Source organism: Vombatus ursinus, unplaced genomic scaffold, assembly GCF_900497805.2.
Source record: "Vombatus ursinus unplaced genomic scaffold, bare-nosed wombat genome assembly UNPS02014820.1, whole genome shotgun sequence".
NCBI classification, from domain to species: domain Eukaryota; kingdom Metazoa; phylum Chordata; class Mammalia; order Diprotodontia; family Vombatidae; genus Vombatus; species Vombatus ursinus.
The window spans coordinates 14485760-14507658 of NW_020954598.1; the positions used below are offsets into that span (position 1 = coordinate 14485760).

At 36.1% G+C, this 21899-nt stretch overlaps 1 protein-coding gene across 1 annotated transcript in view; it reads left to right on the top strand.

Moving 5' to 3' along the window:
* PKD1L1 (polycystin 1 like 1, transient receptor potential channel interacting) overlaps nucleotides 1-21899 on the top strand; it is a 172095-nt gene that overhangs the window by 135959 nt on the left and 14237 nt on the right. The window contains exons 47-50 of the mRNA XM_027837267.1: nucleotides 10653-10776; nucleotides 16419-16478; nucleotides 17917-18107; nucleotides 20454-20688. Coding sequence (XP_027693068.1) covers nucleotides 10653-10776; nucleotides 16419-16478; nucleotides 17917-18107; nucleotides 20454-20688 — 610 coding nt within the window. The remainder of the gene's footprint in view (nucleotides 1-10652; nucleotides 10777-16418; nucleotides 16479-17916; nucleotides 18108-20453; nucleotides 20689-21899) is intronic.

Sequence of the window (21899 nt, forward strand, 5' to 3'; positions counted from 1 at the left end):
TAAATTTATCTCCAGCTAACCTCTGGCTTCTTTATGTATGAGGCAAAATTCAGGATGTAGGAAATGTTTAGGTTTTTTTTTTTTTAAAGCAACAGAATATACTAGCGGAGTTGTGGGACAGACAGAAGGGGAGAGGTAGAACTTGGGGAAAGAGCAGACCTTTCGTATTCTTCCCCTTGTCCAGGCTGATATGGGCACAGTTGGTAGTTTCAGCCCAAGATATCCCACGGTAGGCTGATGGCCCTCCTTGACCTTTCCCTTTTCTATGGCATCGGGGCTCTCCTTTTGCATTCTCTTTTCATTCTCTCAGGTTCTCTTTTTTGCCTGTTGCTGCTAGGCTACTAATTCTTTATGGCTTAGTTTACATCTGAGCTGTGAAGGCTAACACCCATTACTGCTACTGCTGCTGCTCTTAAAAACCCTACTCCTTCCTTTAATTTTCTCTCTCACAAACTGTGTATGTCTCTTTTAAGAAGACCTTGAATTAATTTCCCAGGCATGATTCAAGTCTACCTTCTGTTCTCAAAGACTGCAATAGTCACTATTGGCTCTCAGCGGTGAAAGGGAGGGGTAGGAGAAGAGGAAAGGCACAAGCAGTTTATTAAGTACCTACTGTGTATCAGGCACTGTGCAAAGTGCTTTACAAATATCTCATTTGCGTAATCTTTTTCTCTCTGTTCTACAAATCTTTGAATGCGAGTTCACCTCAAACCTCTATTATATTTGTAAAATGAAGGAATTGGACTAAGTAAGATCTCTTCCATGACTAAATCCATGATACTAAGTGATAATGCCAACCTTTGCACCCAGATTTTCTTATGGCAAGACTAAAACATTTACTATTATTCCATGAGTGGAATAGTCCAACATCCAGGATGACTACTAAATGGATTGATCAATATCAGCAAATTTTCAAGCCAACAGAAGCACAAGGACCATAGACTTAGAGACCTATGGAATCTTAAAACTGCAAGAGACTTTAGAGATCATGCCATCTAACTCCTTCATTTAACAGATGATGAAAATGAGGGACGGCAAAGTAAAATGACTTACCTGTAATCATAGAGGTAGTAAATGGCAGTGCATGGATTTGAAGCCACATGTTTTATATCCTAATTTAGTGCTCTTTCCACGGAGACTTCTATTTCTGTGAATTTATTTTTGGCGAGGCAATTGGGATTACGTGACTTGCGCAGGGTCACACAGCTAGTAAGTGTCAAGTGTCTGGTCTGAGACCGTATTTGAATTCAGATCCTACTGATTCCAGGGCTGGTGCTCTATCCACTGTGCCACCTAGCTGCCCCAATCTGTGAAATTTTTTTAAAAACTATTTTGATAACTTTCTATATGATTAGTTTCCATGGTCATCCTATGTATTTTATTTTGTACACTTATAAACATTATTCTGAGCAAGGGACCATAGGTTTAACCAGAGTGCCCAAAAAGATATGTGACATAAAACAAAGCTAAGAACCTTTGTTCTATGGGGATGCCTTAGAAAGCACCAGTTCTACGTACATGACTATTCAAGGAAAGAGAGTGCTGTTAAGTACCAGATAGCCTGGCCTACTGGCATCCTCAGTCAAGTTAAGCATTTTGCTGACTGATTCTGAAATTTTCATCAATGGAGGTTTTCTTTCTTAATTTTTTATGCGAATGATTGTTGCAATTTTTTTTTTGCAAACATTATCGGTTAAATCAAATATTTTGTCAAATGTTTGTTTTTAATTCCACAGTGAGGAACAATATTTGATGTCTAGCCAAATAATGGCTAACCCAAGTCTATATACTTGTCACTTTTATGACTAGCTAACAACGTGAATTTCTCTGTCCTGGTTAAATCAGTCCTCTGAGGCTATCAAGTAACCCTGTAAATCAAGCTTGCTCTTTATAAACATTCCACCAGTGAAATTAACTGTGCAGATCTGCCTCCCCCTTTGCAAAAAAACACCAACAGTCTCCATCAATGATCAACTTTTAGCACTTGAGCGCTGGAAGAATGGAATGGTTATTTGAAGTCTTTAGCCAGCTGGTGCCAATAGATGGCGCTAGTGTGTAGACCAGGAGAACAGTATTTTAATTCAAGTCATCGAAGAGAAATTAAAAACAAATTGTGAAGGGGGAAAAAAAGTTTTAAAATGGGCCCTGCTAGTTTATTTTTTATCCTGTGTTTCATAAATCAGCATCACTGGATAGATATTTAATCTGAATTGTAGCCTTTTGATATTAAAATGAGTAATTTCCCAGCTGAGATAATATTTGTAAAATGTCTAACGTGCACATGTACCTCATGCTGTCAGATTGATGGTTCAGATTCTTGAGCTTGCTTTGAGGGTTGTGGATTGGTATCTGACTTATTTCCCACAGAGACTCCAAAATTTGTCTAGGTCTAGTCCTAGCCTTCTTAATGGCTCCTTAGGCCCCTAAGGGCCTGACTTCAGGTAGGGATATTTATATACCAAAAACTTAAACTGGAATGTTTACATTAGATTTTTTTTTCTCTCTGCAATATATAATCTCCTTGAAACATCAACATCCATTACTTTATGTGAGTCTTAGCATTGCTTAGCATTCTAGATGAATCTAGTTAATGTAGTCATGACCAGAATATTCTTTGGTCCTTTAGCTTTAATCTTTCAATAAATAATCCATAAATTTATTAAGAAAGACAACCTCACATAATGGAGATAGAGAACCAGTCTGGAAGTCTAGTGGACATGGATTCAAGTCCTGGCTTCTGACATAAAATGTCTGTATCACCAAGGAGAAGTCACAATCTCTCAGTACTCTAGGAAGTACTATAAGGCTAGAATAATAATGGTTATAATAATAATAGCACTACTAGTAATGATAATAATAACAAATAGCACCTACTATTTGCCAACCACTTTTTTAAAAATCTCTTGATCCTCACAACAATCCTGGGAGGCAGGTGCTATTATTATCTCCATTTTATAGTTGAAGAAATTGAGATTAAGTGACTTGCCCAAGTTCATACAGTTAATAAGCGTCTGAGGCTGGATTTGTGGATAGAGTTCTGGACCTGGAGTTGTGAAGACTTATCTTTCTGAGTTTAAATTCAGCCTCACACACTTACAAGTTGTGTGACCCTGGGCAAGTCATTTAACCCTGTTTGCTTCAGTTTCCTCATCTGTAAAATGACCTGGAAAAGAAAATAGCAAACCACTCTAGTATCTTTGCCAGGAAAACTCCAAATAAGGTCAGAGAGAGTTGGACATGACTGAGACAGCTAAACAACAACAGAACTTCCCGACCCCAGGCCCAGCGCTCTATCCACTAGCTCCATCTCACTACCCACTAGAAGATGCAGAACAGGTGATGATCTGCATTGAAGGAAGGAGTCTTCTTATCTGGAATTCGTCATGCAGGTGAAATGATAGGCCCAATCCCCCTCACTAATGTCTTTTAGATTTGTGTTGGTAGAGTGTAAAGAACATGCCATTAACTACTTACATCTATAGAACGCTTAAAGGCTTACAAAGCATTTTTCCTCATAATATATCTGAGAGATAGTCTTTTCCTATTTTACAAATAAGACAACTGGAGGTTGGGATTGGGTTGGACACATGTCCACGGTCACATTTCTGTGAAGTAACAAAGCTGAGATTGGAACCTGATTCTCTTGGTTCCACGTCACTCACCCCACACATTTCCTTCCCCCAGATTGAGCCACTAACTAGCTTTGTAACTCTGGACGAATTACTTAATATCTCTGGGCCTCAATTTCCCCATCTATAAAATATTGGGCCTTGAACTATAGGATCTCTAAAATGCTTTGATTCTATTCTTTGAAGCTAAATTTAAGACATTCATCAAATACACAGCTCGGGTGGAGAAATTGTGGGTCTTAGGCCAGATCTGGACCTTGCATTAATTTCAGAATTATGTAAGCATGGTTGGTGATGATGATGACTTGAGATTTACCACAAGGCACAGAAATTTAATGGACTCAAAATTTTAAATACTAATTTAAAAAGACTGTATAATTTTAAAAATATTACATTCACATCTTACAGTACTTATAGTGTTTCAGTGGTATAAAAATAAACAATCTAATGCCTAGTTAGCAAGAATAATAAGTTAAAAAAATATTCAGGTACCCACGAGGCAAGCATCCTGATCTCTGCTTCTCCGTGGAAGTACACAGTCCTGATGAGCTCATCAGGTGACCCTTTCTTCTCTAGAACAGTGGCCTTCTGTTCTTTGGTGTTTCCTTGTGATGGGACATATACTAGGATGTCTCCCTTTACTTCCTCACCAAAGTTTATCCTCTTATTTTTGCATCGTAATCTATGTTTATGCAAATTGTCCAAGGTGCCAAAATTTCTGTTTTATAGCATCACTTAATTTAGTTTATGAAATAAGAATCAAGAGCTATTGTTAGTTTTGCCCATAGTTGCAAAAAAACACAACAGAGTTATATCCTATAAGTCCATGATACTCTGTAGGATCACAGCTTTGGAGCCAAAAGAAGCTATGAAAGTAGACATTTTTTCTATGGGATGCCACCCTACAAATTTCAGAGCAGAAAGTTAAGAATTTTATTCAAAATTTGGAAAGGAGATGTTTTGGACAAAGCCTTCTTATTCCAACTTCTGGCAATGTTTTCCCCAGCTTTTTTAGATCTCGGATTATTTCTTCCTTACAAAGGATTATAGTAAGGGCACCTCTTCTTTCATGGGACCCCAGAAAAGCTGCCCCGTATTTAAAGAACAATGTAGGTCCTCATCCGCTCAAAATCTGAACTCACCAGCCCTTCAACCAATACATTTGCTGAATCTAGTCAATGACACAATTCATTTGAATGACAGGCATATAATGCAGTAACACTGAAAGAAAAATAGCAATAGAACATCCTATCTCCAAACCATAAAATAAATGTTCTATGTCAAACTAGGGTAAGTAACAGCAGAGTAATAATGAACTTCATTGCCTATATCACCTCCTGGGTCATGGTTCAAGGGTAGGCAGAAGCACTTCTGGTCAAGAGAGACTAAAAGCCTTGAGGGGCAGTATCACTTTTGGCCCCAAGGGATCAGAGACCCTGAGGAGTAGCATCACTTCCAAGGGAAATAAGATGGAAAAATGATCAAAAAACAAACAAAAAAGAACATGACCATTAAAAAGCTACTATGGTGACATGGAAGATCAAGACAAACCTAGAAGACAATAAAATCAAAACATCTATGAGCAAAGCCTCAAAGAAAAAATGAGAATTTTTTCACAAGCCCATTAAGAATTCCTGGAAGAGCTAAAAATGATGTTCAAAATCAAATAAGATTGGTAGAGAAAAAATTAGAGTAAGAAATGAGAGCAAAGGAAAAAAATTATGAAGACAATTAACAGTTTAATAAAAGAGGCACAAAAATACTGAAAAAAATAACACCTTAAAAAGCAGAATTGGGAGCAGTTGGGTGGCACAGTGGAGAGAGCACTGGCCCTAAAGTCAGGAGGACCTGAGTTCAAATCTGGCTTCAGACACAACACTTACTAGCTGTGTGACTCTGGGCAAGTCACTTAACCCCAATTGCCTCGCAAAAAAAAAAAAAAAGGCAGAATTGGCCAAAATAGAAAAAGAGGTACAAAAGCTTATCAAAGAAACTAATTCCTTAAAAATTAGAATTGGGCAAGTGGAAGCTAATGACTCCAAGAGACATCAAGAAACAATAAGACAACATCAGAACAATGAAAAAAAAAAGAAATCGTGAAATATCTCACCAGAAAAGCAACCGCCCTAGAAAATAGATCAAGGAGAGATAATTTAAGAATTATTGGACTACTGCAAGCCATCATCAAAGAAAGAGCCTAGACATCATATTTTTAAAAATCATTAAGGAAAACTGCCCCCAAATCCTAGAAACAGAGCACAGAATAGAAATGGAAAGAATCTACCAATCCATACCTAAAAGAAATCCCAAAATGAAAACTTCCAGCAATATTATAGACAAATTCCAGAGCTCCTAAGTCAAAGAGAAAATATTGCAAGCAGCCAGAAAGAAATCATTCAAATACTGTGGAGCCACAAGATTTAGCAGCTATTATATTAAAGGGGTGGAGGGTTTGGAATATAACATTGTGGAAAGCAAAGGAACTGAGATTACAACCAAGAATAACCTACCCAGCAAAACTGAGTATAATTCTTTGGGGAGGGGGGAGAATGGTAATGAAATAGAGGACTTTCAAGCATTCCTGATGAAGAGATCAGCACTGAATAGAAAATTTGACTTTCAGTTACAATGCCCAAGAGAGGCATAAAAAATTAAAAATCATAGAGGACTCAATAAGATTAAACTGTGTACCTTTTTATTTGGGAAGATGATACATATTTCTTCTAAGAACTTTATCATTATTAGGGCAGTTAGAAAGATTCTGCATAGAAGGGGGTCATGAGAATGAATCAATTATGTTGGAATGATGTTAAAAAAATAGGGAAGAAAGAAGGAAGCCCTGGGAGAAGGGGGAAGGGAGAGGAAGTATGAGGAAAATTATCTCATATAAAAGAGGAACACAAGGATAGTTTTACAGTGGAGAGGGAAATGGTGGGGAAGAGGGGAATGGGCAATGCTTAAATTTCACTCACGTATGAAAGGGAAGTAGAGGGGAAGGCGATAAGATAAAGAGAGGGTAAGCAGGCACATAAAAGAAGGCAGTGGTCAGAAGCAAAACAGACTTTAGAGGAGGGACAAGCTAAAAAGATAGTGAGAAGGATTAAACTGAATAAAATAGAATGGAGGGAAATGCACAGTTAGGAAGCATAACTGTGAATATGAATGGAATGAACTCACCCATAAAATGGTGGTGGATAGCAGAATGGATTAAAAACCAGAACCTAACAAAATGTTGTTTACAAGAAACACACTTGAGACAGAGAGACACAGTTAAAATAAAGGGCTGGAGCAGAATCTGTCATACTTCAGCTAAAGTAAAAAAGGCAGGAGACCTAATTAAAAGGGATAAGCATGGAAACTACTTCTTACTAAAAATAAAACCAAAACAAACCATAAATGATGAATCATATCAATACTTAACAAATATGCACTAAATGGCATAGCATACAAATTCTTAACAGAAAAGAGAAATGAAGTAGAGGAAGGAATAGACACTACAATCATACTCATGAAGGATGTCAACTTTCCACTCTCAGAACTAGATAAATCTAACCATAAAATACATAATAAAGAAGTCAAGGAGATAAATGAAATCTTAGAAAAGTAGATATGACAGATCTGTGGAGAAAACAGAATAGGAATAGAAAGGAATATAACTTTTTGTCAGCTACACATGGCACCTTCCCAAAAGTTGACCATGTATTAAAGCATAAAAACCACAACAAAATGCAGAAAAAAAGAAATATTAAATGCATCCTTTTCAGATCATAATGTAATAAAAATTATATTTAATAAAGGACCATAAAAGCTTGCATTAAGAGCTAATTGGAAACTAAATAATCTAAACCAAAAGAATGAGTGGATCAAAGAACGAATCATAGAAACAATAATTTCGTTTAAAAAATGACCATGAAACAACATTCCAAAATTTGTGGGATGTAGCCAAAGCAGTACTTAGGGAAGTTTCATATCTCTAAATTAATAAAGGAGAGAAAGAACATAATGATGAATTGGGCATACAACTGAAAAAAAAACCTTACAAAAGAACAAATTTAAAATCCTCAATTAAGCACCAAAATGGAAATCCAAAATCAAAGGAGAGATCAATAAAATTGAAATAAAAAATTATTGACCTAATAAAAGTGGGAACTGTTTTATGAAAAAACAATAAGAGAGATAAACATTGGTTAATTTGATTTAAAAAAAAACAATGAAGAAAACCAAATTACCAGTATCAAAAATTAAAGAAATGAATGAACCACCAATGATAATGAAATTAAAACAATTATTAGTAGTTATTTTGCCTAACTATATGTCAGTAAAAATGACAACCTAAATAAAATGGATGAATATTTACAAAAATATAAACTGCCCAGATTAACAGAAGAGGAAATGTTTGTCTTTTGTTTTCGAAGTGGATGAATGACATCATAGGGTGATGTCTTGATTTCTGCCTGAATTGAATTTAATTGAGACAGAGTTGCACAAAGTCATCTGCCTCATTCTCTCTTCCAGAGTCATTGAAATCCAATGGCAAGATAAATGTCAGAATGACTGGTGATGGCCTGGGTTGCAGTGGATGATCTTGGCATCTTTAATGTCTGACCAAGTTCTAGGTACTCCACAGTGCCTGCTTTAGCCACCTTCATGGCCAGTGGAAGAATTTGTTCTCATCAGCCCATTCTGCTGGGGAAAGTCTTCACATGCTTGGGGTAGACCTTAGAAAATACTTTCCACTTCCAGAGAGAGAAATGATGAACTCTGAATGTAGAATTAAACATACTTTTTAAACTTTATTTTTATTATTCAATGTTGTTTTCTTTTGCAACTTGCCAGTGGGTTTGAGGCATGCTGGTTACCCTCAACCTGGTTTATGTCTGTTGAGATGGTTTTACTGAGATGAAGCTGCTGTACATGCTATAGCTTTTTGGAGCCTCAAGTGAAAGCTTGGTGACAGTAGACACCAAAATTGGATGAGTAGCCCTAAAAAGGGCTCAGCAAACCTAAACTATTTTTTAAAACTTTGTAAAAAAAAAAAGAGTCCTACCAAATTTTCTTTTAAGACACAAATATGGTGCTGATACTTAAACCAGGGAGAAAGAATACTATAGACCAATGAATATTGATGCAAAAAATTTTAATAAAATACCAGATGAATGGATAAATGACCAAAAAAAAATAGAAAGCAACAAGGAATGTAAAATGGGTAATTTTGATTACATGAAATTAAAAGAGTTTGGCACAAACAAAATTAATGTAGCTAAAAATAGAAAACAGGAAACTGGGAAAAAATTACAAGTTTCTCTGATAAAAACCACATTTCTCAATTTTATAGGGAACTGAGCCAAATTTATAAAAATAGGAGCCATTCTTCAGTTGAGAAATGGTCAAAGGATATGAAGAGGCAATTTTCAGAAGAAGAAATCAGAGCTATCAGTACTTATATGAAGAAATACTCTAAATCATTAGTGGATTAGAGAAATGCAAATTAAAATAAATCTGAGATACCACCTCACACTTATCAGACAGAAAAGGAAAATGATAAATGCTAGAGGAGATGTGGAAAAATTGGGGCACTAATACACTGTTGGTGGAGTTGTGGAGTTACGGGGAATTTGGAATTATGCCCAAAAGGCTATATATCTGTGCATACCTTTTCATTTAGCAATACCACTACAGGTCTATGTCTCAGATTATAGAAAAAGGAAAAAGGACTTATTTGTACAAACATATTTATAGCAGCTCCTTTTTGTAGTAGCAAAGAATTGGAAATTGAGGGGATATTCATCAATTGGAGAATGGCTGAACAAATTGAGGTATGTGATTATGATGGAATATTATTATTTCATAAGAAATGATGGAAAGGTTTATTTTAGAAAAAAAAAACCTGAGGAGACTTATATGAACTGATGCAAAGTGAAGTAAGAAGAACCAGAAGATCATTGTGCACAGTAACAGCAATATTGTAAGGATGATCACCTGTGAAAGACTTGTCTACTCTGTTCAAGACAATGATTCAAGATAATTCCAAAGGACACATGATGAAAAATGCTTTCCACCTCCAGGGAGAGAACTGATGAACTCTGAATGTAGATTTAAACATACTTTTTAAACTTTATTTTTATTGTTTAATTTTGTTTTCTTTTGCAACATGACTAATATGGAAATATGTTTGGCATGACCTCCCATGTATAATCAAAATCAAAGTGCTTGCCTTCTCAAGGAGAAGGGTAGGGAGGGAAGGAGAGAATTTGAAACTCAAAATTTTTAAATGTGATTTTAAAAATTCTTTTACATGTAATTGGGAAATATTTAATAAAATAATTTTAATAATAAAAAAATAAATGTACCATGCTGAAACATCCATCCATTGCTCAGAGTTCTACCATCTAGGGTAATTCAGGACAAATCTGATAGACATTGTAGTCCTTCAAATGATATAAGACAACTCTTTGTTTCCTCTAAGCCCAATTCTTGAATGTCACAATCTTAAGTCTCCTCACTGACGTAGTAGAGAAAATAGCCCTTCCTGGCGCATTCCCTAAGACATTATTACTAGATTTCATGATTTCCTAGGGCTGGAAATTTGTTACATTTCCTTATTCTTACATTTTTTTGTATAAATCCTTGACATTTGGGTGTTTTGTCTTTGTCTCCTTCCCCCTTTATCTTGTCCTTTTCACCCATGCTTTTTGGATTTAAAAAAAATTTTTTTAAAGTTATTCCTAAAGTTTAAAAGTTACAATATTCATTCACATTGAGTAAGCACTTTGGATAAAAGATGCTAAGACACTTACTAAATATAAGACATAGTTAATTAGATGATGGGATCCAGTTTAAGACTTTAGAGGTGACTCCAATCCTAATTCAAGCTTTATTCTAGAAAATGTCCTATTTGTGAATGACCAAGACAAAAAAAGGAATGTGTGCACATGTGATGGGTATGTGTGTGTATGTATGTGTGGGTAATCTTTCTTTTTTCTAATTATAATTATTGATGCTGAATTGCTTTTTTTAAAACAGAAATGCCAGAAACTCTTTCATTGAAGTGAAGAATGCTGATGAATGGTGGAACTGGAGTTTGACAACTTTATTGGATAGCCTATACTGGGATAAACAGAATAATACAGATACACCAAAGACTCAGGTAGAGAGAATCTTTTAGGCTTTTTAACTAGGCCTCTTCCAAATTTATAATTTATGATGGGCAGAACTATTTTAAATTCAGCATATCTATTGAACATGGAAACTATGAAATTAGATTCTTGATGATAACTTTCTATCATTATCTCGCTATATCAAATATGTATGAATTTTTGGTGGACATTTAAGATTCTTTCCTACCAATACTCTTTATTTCCCCACCTCTACCAACTACCTCATTAACCCTCCTTTCCTAATGGCAGTATTTATAACTGTATCCATTCCCTTTACAACATGACTAACACCTGAATGAATCATCTATTTCCATGGGAACAAGATAGAATCAGAAAGTCAGTATTGCATATCTGTCAGTGACTTCAAAATGTAGATCCAGAAGTGGTATTATGATATAGAAAGAGTACTAGACTTGGAGTCAGGAAGATGTGCGAACAAAATCTGCCTCTGCCACAAGTCACTTAACATCTCCGAGTATTGGTTTTGTCACCTCTAAAATGGAATAATAACATCCACCTCTCAGGGTTGTAGTCAGGATCAAATGAATTAATATATTTTAAGAGTTTAAAAAACCTTAAAGGATTATATAAATGAAAGTTATGATGAATCTGATGATGATGATAATGATGACAATGACAATAATTATAAATGTATCTAAATCATTTGTATCTAAACATTGGCATCATCTACCAATTTCTAAGCTGGGCAGCTAAGTGGCACAATGGATAGAGTTCCAGGCCTGGCATCAGGAGGACCTAAGTTCAAATCTGGTCTCAGATACTTACTAGTTGTGTGAACCTGTGAACACTTAACTTAGCCTCAGTCTCCTCATCTGTAAAATGAGTTGGAGAAGAAAATGTCAAACCACTCCAGTATCTTTAACAAGAAAATCTCAAGAGGACAGAGTCAAGATGGCAGAGTAAAAGCAGTGACTTGCTTGAGCCCTCCTCCAAACCCCTTAAAATACCTGTAAAAAATGGCTCTAAACAAATTCTAAAGCAGTAGAACCCACAAAAAGACAGAGTGAAACAAATTTCCAGCCCGAGACAACCTGGATAGTTGATCAGAATGGTATATCGTGTCAGGCTGGAAGAGGAACACAGTTTGGCGTGAGCATGCAGGCCTCGGCAAACCTGGAGCAGGCCTCAGAGGACTGAATTATGGGCAGCTGTGGCAGTTTCCAGACTTCTCAACCCACAAACGCCAAAGACAATTAGAAGGTCAGTAGGAAAAGTCTGTGTTTATGGTGAGAGAGAAGCGCAGTGGGGTCCTAGCCCCAGTCCCTGAGTGTGGCCCCGGGGCAGCGGCTGCCTCCAGAGCTTCTGGCCCACAGACTGAGGGGGAATTGAGTGGCTGATCAGAGGGGGATTGCAGGAATCTCTTTGCTGGTGCAGGATTCTCTTGCTTTGCCTGTGCTTGGATCTGGGTCACAGTTCTGGTTGGCAGTCCTGGGGCGAGGAAGAGCACTGGTGTGGTGAAGCTTGTAGTGGCAGTGGAGAGGAAATTCTCCTCACAGTTCCAAGATAGAAAAGAGTGCTTGTGGTCACTCATAGACCAGAGCATAGGCCAGGAAAGGAGTAAACACCTCGCCCCTGATCATGGCATCTTGGAAGAACTGAAAACAACTGCACAAAACCCCTGAAGCTTGGGACAGTACATTCTCCACACTGGAAGTAGAATCCTACCTTAACAAAGAGTTTATAACTCGAGTAATTTGGCTGGGATCATGAGCAAGCAGCACAAAAAGAGTCAGACCATAGAATCTTACTTTGGTGACAAAGAAGATCAAAACATACAACCAGAAGAAGACAACAAAGCCAAGGCTCCTACATCCAAAGCCTCCAAGAAAAATATGAATCAGTCCCAGGCTCAAGAGCTCAAAAAGCATTTTGAGAAGCAAGTAAGAGAAGTAGAAACTGGGAAGAGAAATGAGACTAATGCAAGAAAATCATGAAAAACAAGTCAACAGCTTGCTAGAAGAGATCCAGAACAATACTGAAGAAAATAACACCTTAAAAAATAACCTAACTCAAATGGCAAAAGAGGTCCAAAAAGCCAATGAGGAGAAGAATGCCTTAAAAAAGCAAAATTGGCCAAATGGAAAAGGAAGTCCAAAAGCTTACTGAAGAAAATACTTCCTTAAAAATTGGAATGGAGCAATTGGAAGCTAGTGACTTTATGAGAAATCAAGACATTGTAAAACAAATCCAAAAGAATGAAAAAATAGAAAACAATGTGAAATATATCATTGGAAAAACAACTGACCTGGAAAATAGATCCAGGAGAGAGAATTTAAAAATTATTGGAATATCTGAAAGCCATGATCAAAAAAAAGAGCTATTCAAGAAATAATCAAAGAAAACTGCCCTGATATTTTAGAACCCAGAGGGAAAAATAGAAATGGAAAGAATCTACCACTCATCTCCTGAAAGAGATCCCAAAGGAAAACTCCTAGGAATATTGTAGCCAAATTCCAGAGTTCCCAGGTCAAGGCAAAAATATTGCAAGCAGCCAGAAAGAAACAATTCAAGTATTATGGAAACACAGTCAGGATAACACAAGATTTAGCAGCTTCTACATTAAGGGACTGTAGGGCTTGAAATATAATATTCTGGAGGGCAAAGGAAATAGGATTACAACCAAGAATTACCTACCCAGAAAAACTAAGCATAATCCTTCAGGGGAGAAAATGGATATTCAGTGAAATAGAGAACTTTCAAGCATTCTTGATGAAAAGACCAGAGCTGAATAGAAAATTTGACTTTCAGATACAATACTGAAGAGAAACATGAAGAGGTAAACAGGAAAGAGAAATCATAAGAGACTTATTAAGGTTGAAGTATTTACATTCTGCATGGAAAGGTGATATTTGTAACTCATGAGTCCTTTGTCAGTATTAGAGTAGTTGTAGGGAAAAAATTATATGTATGTGTATAGACAGACAGATAGATAGATAGATAGAGGGCACAGGGTGAGTTGAAGATGAAGGAGTCATATCTGGAGGATAAAATTAAAGGATGAGAGAGGATGATATGGAGAGAAGCAGAAAGGGAGAGGTAGAATGGGCTAAATTTTATTACATAAAACAGACAAGAAAAGGCTTTTACATTGGAGGGGAAAGGGGGGAAGGTGAGAGGGAATGAGTGAATCTTATTCTCATAGTATTTGGCTTAAGGAGGGAATAACATACACACTCAATTGGGTATGGAGATCTATCTTACCCTACAGAAAAATGGGGGGGGGGAAGGGGACAAGAGAACAGGAAGATGGTAGAGGGGAGGGCAGATTAGGGGAAGGGGAAATCAGAAGCAAACACTTCTAAGGAGGGACAGACACAAAAGAGGGAATAGAATAAGTGGGGGGCGGGATAGAATGAAAGGAAATATACTTAGTTTTTCACAGCATGACTACTATGGAAGTGTTTTGCATGACTACACATGTATAACCTGTGTCGAGTTGCTTGCCTTCTCAATGAGGGTGGGTGGGGAGGGAGGAAGGGAGAAAATTTGGAACCCAAAGTTTTAAAAACAAAAGTTAAAAAAATTGTTTTCACATGCAACTGGGAAATAAGATATACAGGAAATGGGGTATAGAAATCTCTCCTGCTGTACATGAAAATTGAGGAGGAATGAGATAAGAGAAGGGAGGGAGAGATAGAAGGGAGGGCAGATTAGGAGAAGGGGTATTCAGAATGCATGCCATCTTGGGGTGTGGGAAGGGACAAGATGGGGAGAAAATTTGGAACTCAAAATCTTGTGGAAGTGATTGTTGAAAACTAAAAATAAATAAATTAATTAAAATGTTTAAAAAAAAAGAAGATCTCAAATGGGGTCATGGTGAGTCAGACATGAGAAATCAGTAACAAAACAAAACAACAAAAAAACAGTTTCTAGTACTCCACTTCAAATTTCTTTGCATTTTCTTTGCATTATGCTTTATAATTGCTTATCTATATAGATAATGTATACCCACAGGAGAATGTAAAGTACTTGTGGAAAGGGATTTTTTGTTCATTTTGTTGTAATCCCAATACATAATGCAGTGCCTTGTGTATAGCAGTTACTTAATGCTTACTGAAGTGAATTTAATTTGATGATAGCACTTACAATATGTACCGCACAGTTAAACATGGAATGATATTATACTCCATTTTGTTCTCTAAAGTTGTGTTACTGCACTTGCAGTTAGTAAGACCTGAATTCAAATCCCACCTGTGACACTTATTAGCTGTGTGACCCTGGGCAATTCATTTTTATCTCTTTCAGCTTAGGAGACTCTGAGACTATAAATCATAGATAGGTGGAAATCAGCCTTGTGTTTTTATATATTTTTGTCGATTTGTTTCATATGTGTAAGTCTTGTGTTCCCAGTAAGATTATAAACTTCTCAGAAGCAGGCTGCTTTTTAAAAAAAAAATGCATGTTATCCCCAAAATCTTAGTGTAGCTTTAAGTTTGTCTTCTGCCCCCATCTCTTTAGTGACCATGTGGTTGGCACTCAATAAGTATTTATTGGCTTAACCAAAACTTACTGATACTTACAGAACTGATAAATAGTCCTTGTATCAGCAGAGAATATTTTGGTGTTCACTTCCTTATCAATATGTGAAGCGAAGGAAATTCAAAAATTAAATGTACATTGGAAATTTTTATGCCAACAGCTAATCTTTCATTCATTCATAACCATTTATTAACTACTTGCTATAGATTTGAGTACAAAGAAGATTATTTTGGCAGAATTGCTGAGTTGGAGGAGGGAGAGATGAGAAGTGGGATAATTGTTACAGGGCTCTAAATGCTGGGTAATAAGGGTTTGAGCTATGTTGGCAGCCATGGAGATGGAAAAAAGAGGATAGAGGTGATAGATATTTCAGAGGAAGAAGACTTGACAGAGCTTGGTAACTGAATGGTGAGGTGAATGAGAGGTGAAGGAGAGAGGTTAATCTCTATTAAAAAACTATTCTATTAAATAGAACTATTCTGTTAAATTCAAGAAGATGTTAATTAAATCTAAATAAGATGTTAGATGAGGAAATTAGAAATGGTGGAAGCAGTGGTTTCTGCATTTAGAATATGGTCCCAGAAAAACATTGTGTAAACCAACCAGCAAATAACTCATCTGGTAATTCTTACAGAAATAGTGGGACCCTGTTGCATATACTTATCTTCTCAGCAAAATGGATAGCAGTCATAGTACAGCTATGATGTAGTCATGAAATTTCAAAGCAGAGCAGATTTACTTTGGAAACATCCCTAACGTCTTCTGATGTACCACATTTACTTTTGTATGTACCCTTGTTTTCTACTTCTAATCTTTTTTTTCCTTTTATAAAAGCATTTTGATGAACAGTTGAAGTCAAAGATGAAAAGGAATCACTCTCACTTGGTGCACATTAGAAGATCACTGCCCTGATCTCACCCCTTTCAAGTATAATGGGAAAGAGAAAGAGTTGACATTTTCTTTAGACTGCTGAGTGAGCTTGATAAAATTCTGACCTATAATCTAAATATTATCCAGAATCTCTAATCTCTAAAATAATTCTAAGATCTTTACTTTCTGATTACTGTACTGCCAGTTACTGTTGGCTTTCAATTTAATAAACTAAGAATATTTCTTCTGAATTTGTTTTTAGTCTGGACCTCTTGGAGGGAAATGCCATCTGATAGGTACTTCGGTAATTAGACAGCTAAAGGTTAGTCATAATGTTATATGTGTGGTAAGATGCTATTATTTTGTTTCATAAAAATAAATTAAATTAGAGGTGCCTAATGGCTCCTCCAGTAAAGAATTAAACTTTTGGATAAACAATCTGAGACAAACTAAGAATCTGGCTGAAAAGAAAAGAATGCTTTTGTTAATTGGTCACTGACACAGTTAACAAATTTATGAGAGATTGTCTTTGTCATCTTAAAATTCTACTTCAGTTCTTAGTTTACATTTCTTAAAATGCAGAACAAAGATGATGGGATGTTAATGCTATATGAAAACTTAGAGATTATTTAAGGCAGGGGTTCTCAGAATTTTTCATCTGAGGACCCCTTTGCAGTCTTAAAAAATTATCCAAAACCCTCAGAGCTTTTATTTATATACATTATACCTATCAACATTTGCAGTATTAGAATTAAAACATGATAGTATTATTATGAAAATAATTTTGACCTCATGGACCCCCTGACAGAGTTTTGGAGACTCCCAGGAGTCCTCAAATTATACTTGGAGAACCGTTGGTCTGGTATAGGAGTCAACACGGTCTGGTGGTGATTGGATTCGGGAAGACCTGAATTCAAAACTTGACTTTGACAACTCACTGGCTGTGTGGCTTAGGGCAAGTCATTTAACTACTCCAAGCCTCAGTTTTCTCATTTGTATGATGAAAATGTAGTAGCTTTAGAACCAATCTCACTAGGTTGCTATGAGGTTCAAATGAGAACATATGTATAAATGTTATATAAATGTCAGCTATCTAACTATCCACATTTTGTAGATAAGGATAATGAAACCCAGAAACCTAGCACTTGAAGCAAATTTACAAAACTAGATTTAAAAATACAAAAAGTTGAGCATTTGCATCTCTACTTGTGATGAGAGTGAAACTACTAACCTGTCTGAGGCTGAGGCTAATTAATGTGTCCCTTATTAGAGGATCAGGTGTGAAGCTTCTGGATTGTTACCTTGGAGAGTTCTAGAGGGGAACTCTGAGAGCTCTTGTCCAGGCTACACCAGGATACTCTATCCCCTAGGCAAGTATAGGTATAGATCATAGACATAGACATAGACAAAGACATAGATGATTTTTCCATTAGGCATAGGTATAGAGATAGAGTTAGAGACAGGGATAGATATAAACATAGACACAGACAAAGAGATGAATGGTATCGATATAGTCACAGGCATATATATAGATAAAGATTGCATATATAGTATGTTTATATATTATGTACATATAGTACACAAATCTATGTAGGTTCTTTGAGAACCACTCCGTATATGGAGAGAGAAATAGGATATGCTGTTTCATAGTGTTTGATATACCTATGTCAACCTAGTATTTTCAAACTACAAGATAAAATTTTGGTTCTTAAAAAAGCTGGATTCATTATTCCCTTGTTACTGATTTCTTTCTTTTTCAGTTCACTGGACAATTTTCAATTCCCATTGAAGCTTCTTCTCTTGTGCATCAGCCCCAGAATCAAGATAATGAAAATATTCTTCAATCAGACCCGGAAAAAGTGAAAGTGACCCAGACCAAAAGATGCCTCCATTGTGATCAAGTGGAAAATGAGGATGACGAAGTATCTGCAGTGAGCCTGGGCAGGACGAGGTCTACTCTTCTGGGGTTGGGGGGGAAGAATGGCAGGATATTCTGTGAGTTTCTGTGTATAGTCCTAATTTATAGACGTGACCATATTTTGGAAAACAGTGGAGTAGAGGGGATATATTACTGGACTTATCAGGAAGACTTGGGTTTGAACCCACTTCTAATACTTATAAGTTATATGACCATATGGGTAAGTCACTTGGTCTCTCTGAGACTCTCTTTTCCCATTTTTAAAATGAAGATAACAATAGCTGTAGTACCTACCTTGCAGGGTTGTGAAGTTCAAAGGAGATAATTTATGTGAAAATGAGAGGAAGGAAACAAACATTTATATAATATTTACTATGTACCAGGCACAGTGCTAAGCTCTTTACATATATGATCTCATTTGAGAGATCCAACCACTACCTGGGAGGTAAATACTATTATTATATCCATTTTACAATTGAGGAAACTGAGGCAGATAGAAGTTAAGTGACTTGCTTAGAGTCATACAGCTAGTAAGTGTCTGAGGTTGAATTTGAACTCAGGTCTTCCTGACTCCAGGCCAAGCACTCTATCCACTAAGCTATAAAACAATAGAACATTATTATTATGATGATGATGATGATTAATTGAGTATCTACAAGAATAATAAGGTAAGGAATTGCTGGGAACTGTTTGAAAGTATTCTTTTTAAAATAATTTAATATATTCTCCTTAAGATCACCTACATTTCCCAATATATTCCTCTTTCTTCTCCCTCCCACAGAGTTATACCTTATAGCCAAGAATAAGGAAAAAAAAAAGAGGTGATAAGAACCAGTTCAGCAAAACTAAACACATTGACAATTCTGACATTTTGTCCAATGATCCATAATCATACTCATACTCCTTTTCAAAGAAATGGGGGAGATGCCTTCTCATATTTATTTTTTTGGCATCAAGTTTATTCCTTATAATTTTGTAGCATTCGTTTTGAATTATTTTACTGTTGTTCTTTCCATTTACATTGCTGTCGTGACTACTCTGCTTATTCCATTTTGCATTGGACCAAATAAGTCTTCCAATACTCCTCTGTACACATTATATTCATGTCTTACAGCACAGTAATATTCCATTGCATTAATTTGTTGTAACTTGTTTAGCCATTCTCCAATTGACGATCATCTACTTATTTCTTCGCTACTAAAAAAAAAAAAAGTGCTCCCATAAATATTTTGGTGTGTTTGGAGCCTTTGTTTTTATCATTAACCCCCTAAAGGGATATGTCTAGCAGTGGGAACTCTAGGTTAAAAAGTATAGACAGTTTGGTTACTTTCTTAGTGTATTTTCAAATGACTTTTCAGAATGTTTAGACCAACTCCTAATTCCATCAGCAGTCCGTTTGTGTGGCCATCTTTTCACAACCTCTCCAGCACTGACTAGTCCTACCTTTTGTCCTCTTTATCAGTTTGCTGGGTTGGAGGTAAGACTGCAGAATTTTGATTTGCATTTTTCTTATTAGTAATTTGGAGCAATGGTTCATATTCCTATTGATAATTTGCAATTTTTCTTTTGTGAAATTTTGTTAATGTCCTTGGACCACATGTGTACTGAGGAATGGCTTTTGATCTTGTATATTTCTATTAGCGATCTATAAATCTTAGATACAAGACCCTCATCAAAGGTATTTGAAACAATCTAAACCTGTCTTGTTTGGATGAACTTGTTGATACAAATATGATTTAGTTAATAAAAATAACATCATGGAGATCCCAGGATCAAATGAGATAATGTAAGTGATATACTTTGAAAACCTAGATATGAGATAGATAGATAGATAGAGAAATATAGATGTGTAGATACAAATACACACACAACCATATATATACACACATATATGCACATATATATACACACATATATATTAGTCATTCTTTTTAACAATAATATTATTGTCTAGGCTATCACACTTGCGGAAAGGTACTTTTATCAACTCTTGTAGAGTAACAGGCATGCATTTGAGGGGGCTTTAGAAACGACAGATTACTAGGCCGCTTGTCCTCATCCTTCCCACCTTATACCATCTAGCACCAGATGCTAACAGGAAGGAGACCAGGAAACAAGACAAACAATGGGTCCTTTAGTAGAGTCCCAATGGTTGGTGGTTAGGGGAGGCATTGGAGGAAAGAGAACTCCATCTGTTTAGCTTTGTGGATGGGACTTTTTTTCCCCTTTAAGAAAATCTGATTTAGTCATTTCCAGTGTGATATCTGTTTATTATACATTAATATGAGATTCAAAGGGTTGGTTGGGATCAAAAAATCCTTAAATGTTTTATTTTTCACTTAACATATACTTTTTTTTTTCATTTCTTTTATTTTGTAGGGCCAAAGCTTACTCAGTTCTGATCAACCTAAAAAATAGTGGTTGGATAAATAAAAGGACCAGGGAAGTCTCCATGCACTTTGCCCTCTACAACCCTCCTACCAATCTTTTCACTAGTGTGTCCTTGTTGGCAGAAGTGTTACCCACAGGTGACATCATTACATCTTCCCTTATAGAGTCATTTAGCATCTATCACAGCCACTCTGTTATGGGTTACTGCATCATGTTTTCTGAGGTGAGTTGAATGTTAACTGTTCTTTTGTTTTACCTCCAGGATATTTCTCCAATCCTCAGACACCTTAGTAAGGTCCTAGATGTGTGCTCTCAGTCTTTTGAGTCAATTCTGGCCACTAAGTCTTTGATTGCTTTCTTGACCCCAAGCCACTAGAAAATGTAATAAAGTGAATATGTTATCATCAGAATGATCACTAGGAATGAATATTATAACCCTTCTCCAGGTCATGTTTTCCCTTGTTAAATAATACATAATTAATGTCTTCTGTGAAATAATGAAAATACCAGCACAGAGTATTCTGTGTTTTTCTGTTTTCTAGCACCCTTTATAGCTTTCAGATGTGCTTGCTCTGTAATTATACTTTCAGCAGTTTTAAACCTTCCCTGCTCTTCTTTTGGGGAAAAATGCATTGTAAAGTTTAAATGCAAATACAAAAAGAAAAGTACATCAATATACCAGTGATTAAAAAGCCATTTGTCTCAGAGCTCAAAGAGAGTGGTAGTTCATGAGATTTCAGATCCTATAATTTTTTTTAAGGGGGTGGCGAGATGAGACTGGGAAATGTAGCCTCAGCTGGCTTGGATATATCTGTATTTTTCAACACCTCTTTATTAAACCAGTACAAATAAAGCATCATCTATTAGTATGCATATATGTTCACATCGTCATTTTGCAGACTCATGGCACATAGTACATGTGGCACTAAATGACAGCAAGGGGTTGTACACATATACTTGGGTAACTCTACTCCTACAATATCCATGATTGAACAGTTATTTTGAGTTAATAAGTTACAAAAGTCTAGGAGATGCTAAGTGATTTTTAGGGTTTTTTTTTGCATGTAAACATAGAAGAGAAATAGCCAAACCAATAGATGCAAAGACAATACTCTAAACCAATGGTTGTCAAATTTGGTCCATGAATCCCAGAGACCCTTTCATGGGGTCCATGACATCAAAACTATTTTCATAATAATACTAAGACTTTTAAATTTCCAATATGATAAATATTGATAGATATAACCCAATAAACAAAAATTTTTGTGGAAGTCCTCAATCATTTTTAAATGACATGGGGTCCTGAGACCAAAAAGTTTGAGGTTGCAGCTTTAAACTTTGTACCTCCCACAGTGTGCGGCACAATGTTCTCTGCATATAGGAGCTTAATAAAAATCATTTAAAAAAATTGAATTGGCACAGGTATACTCTATA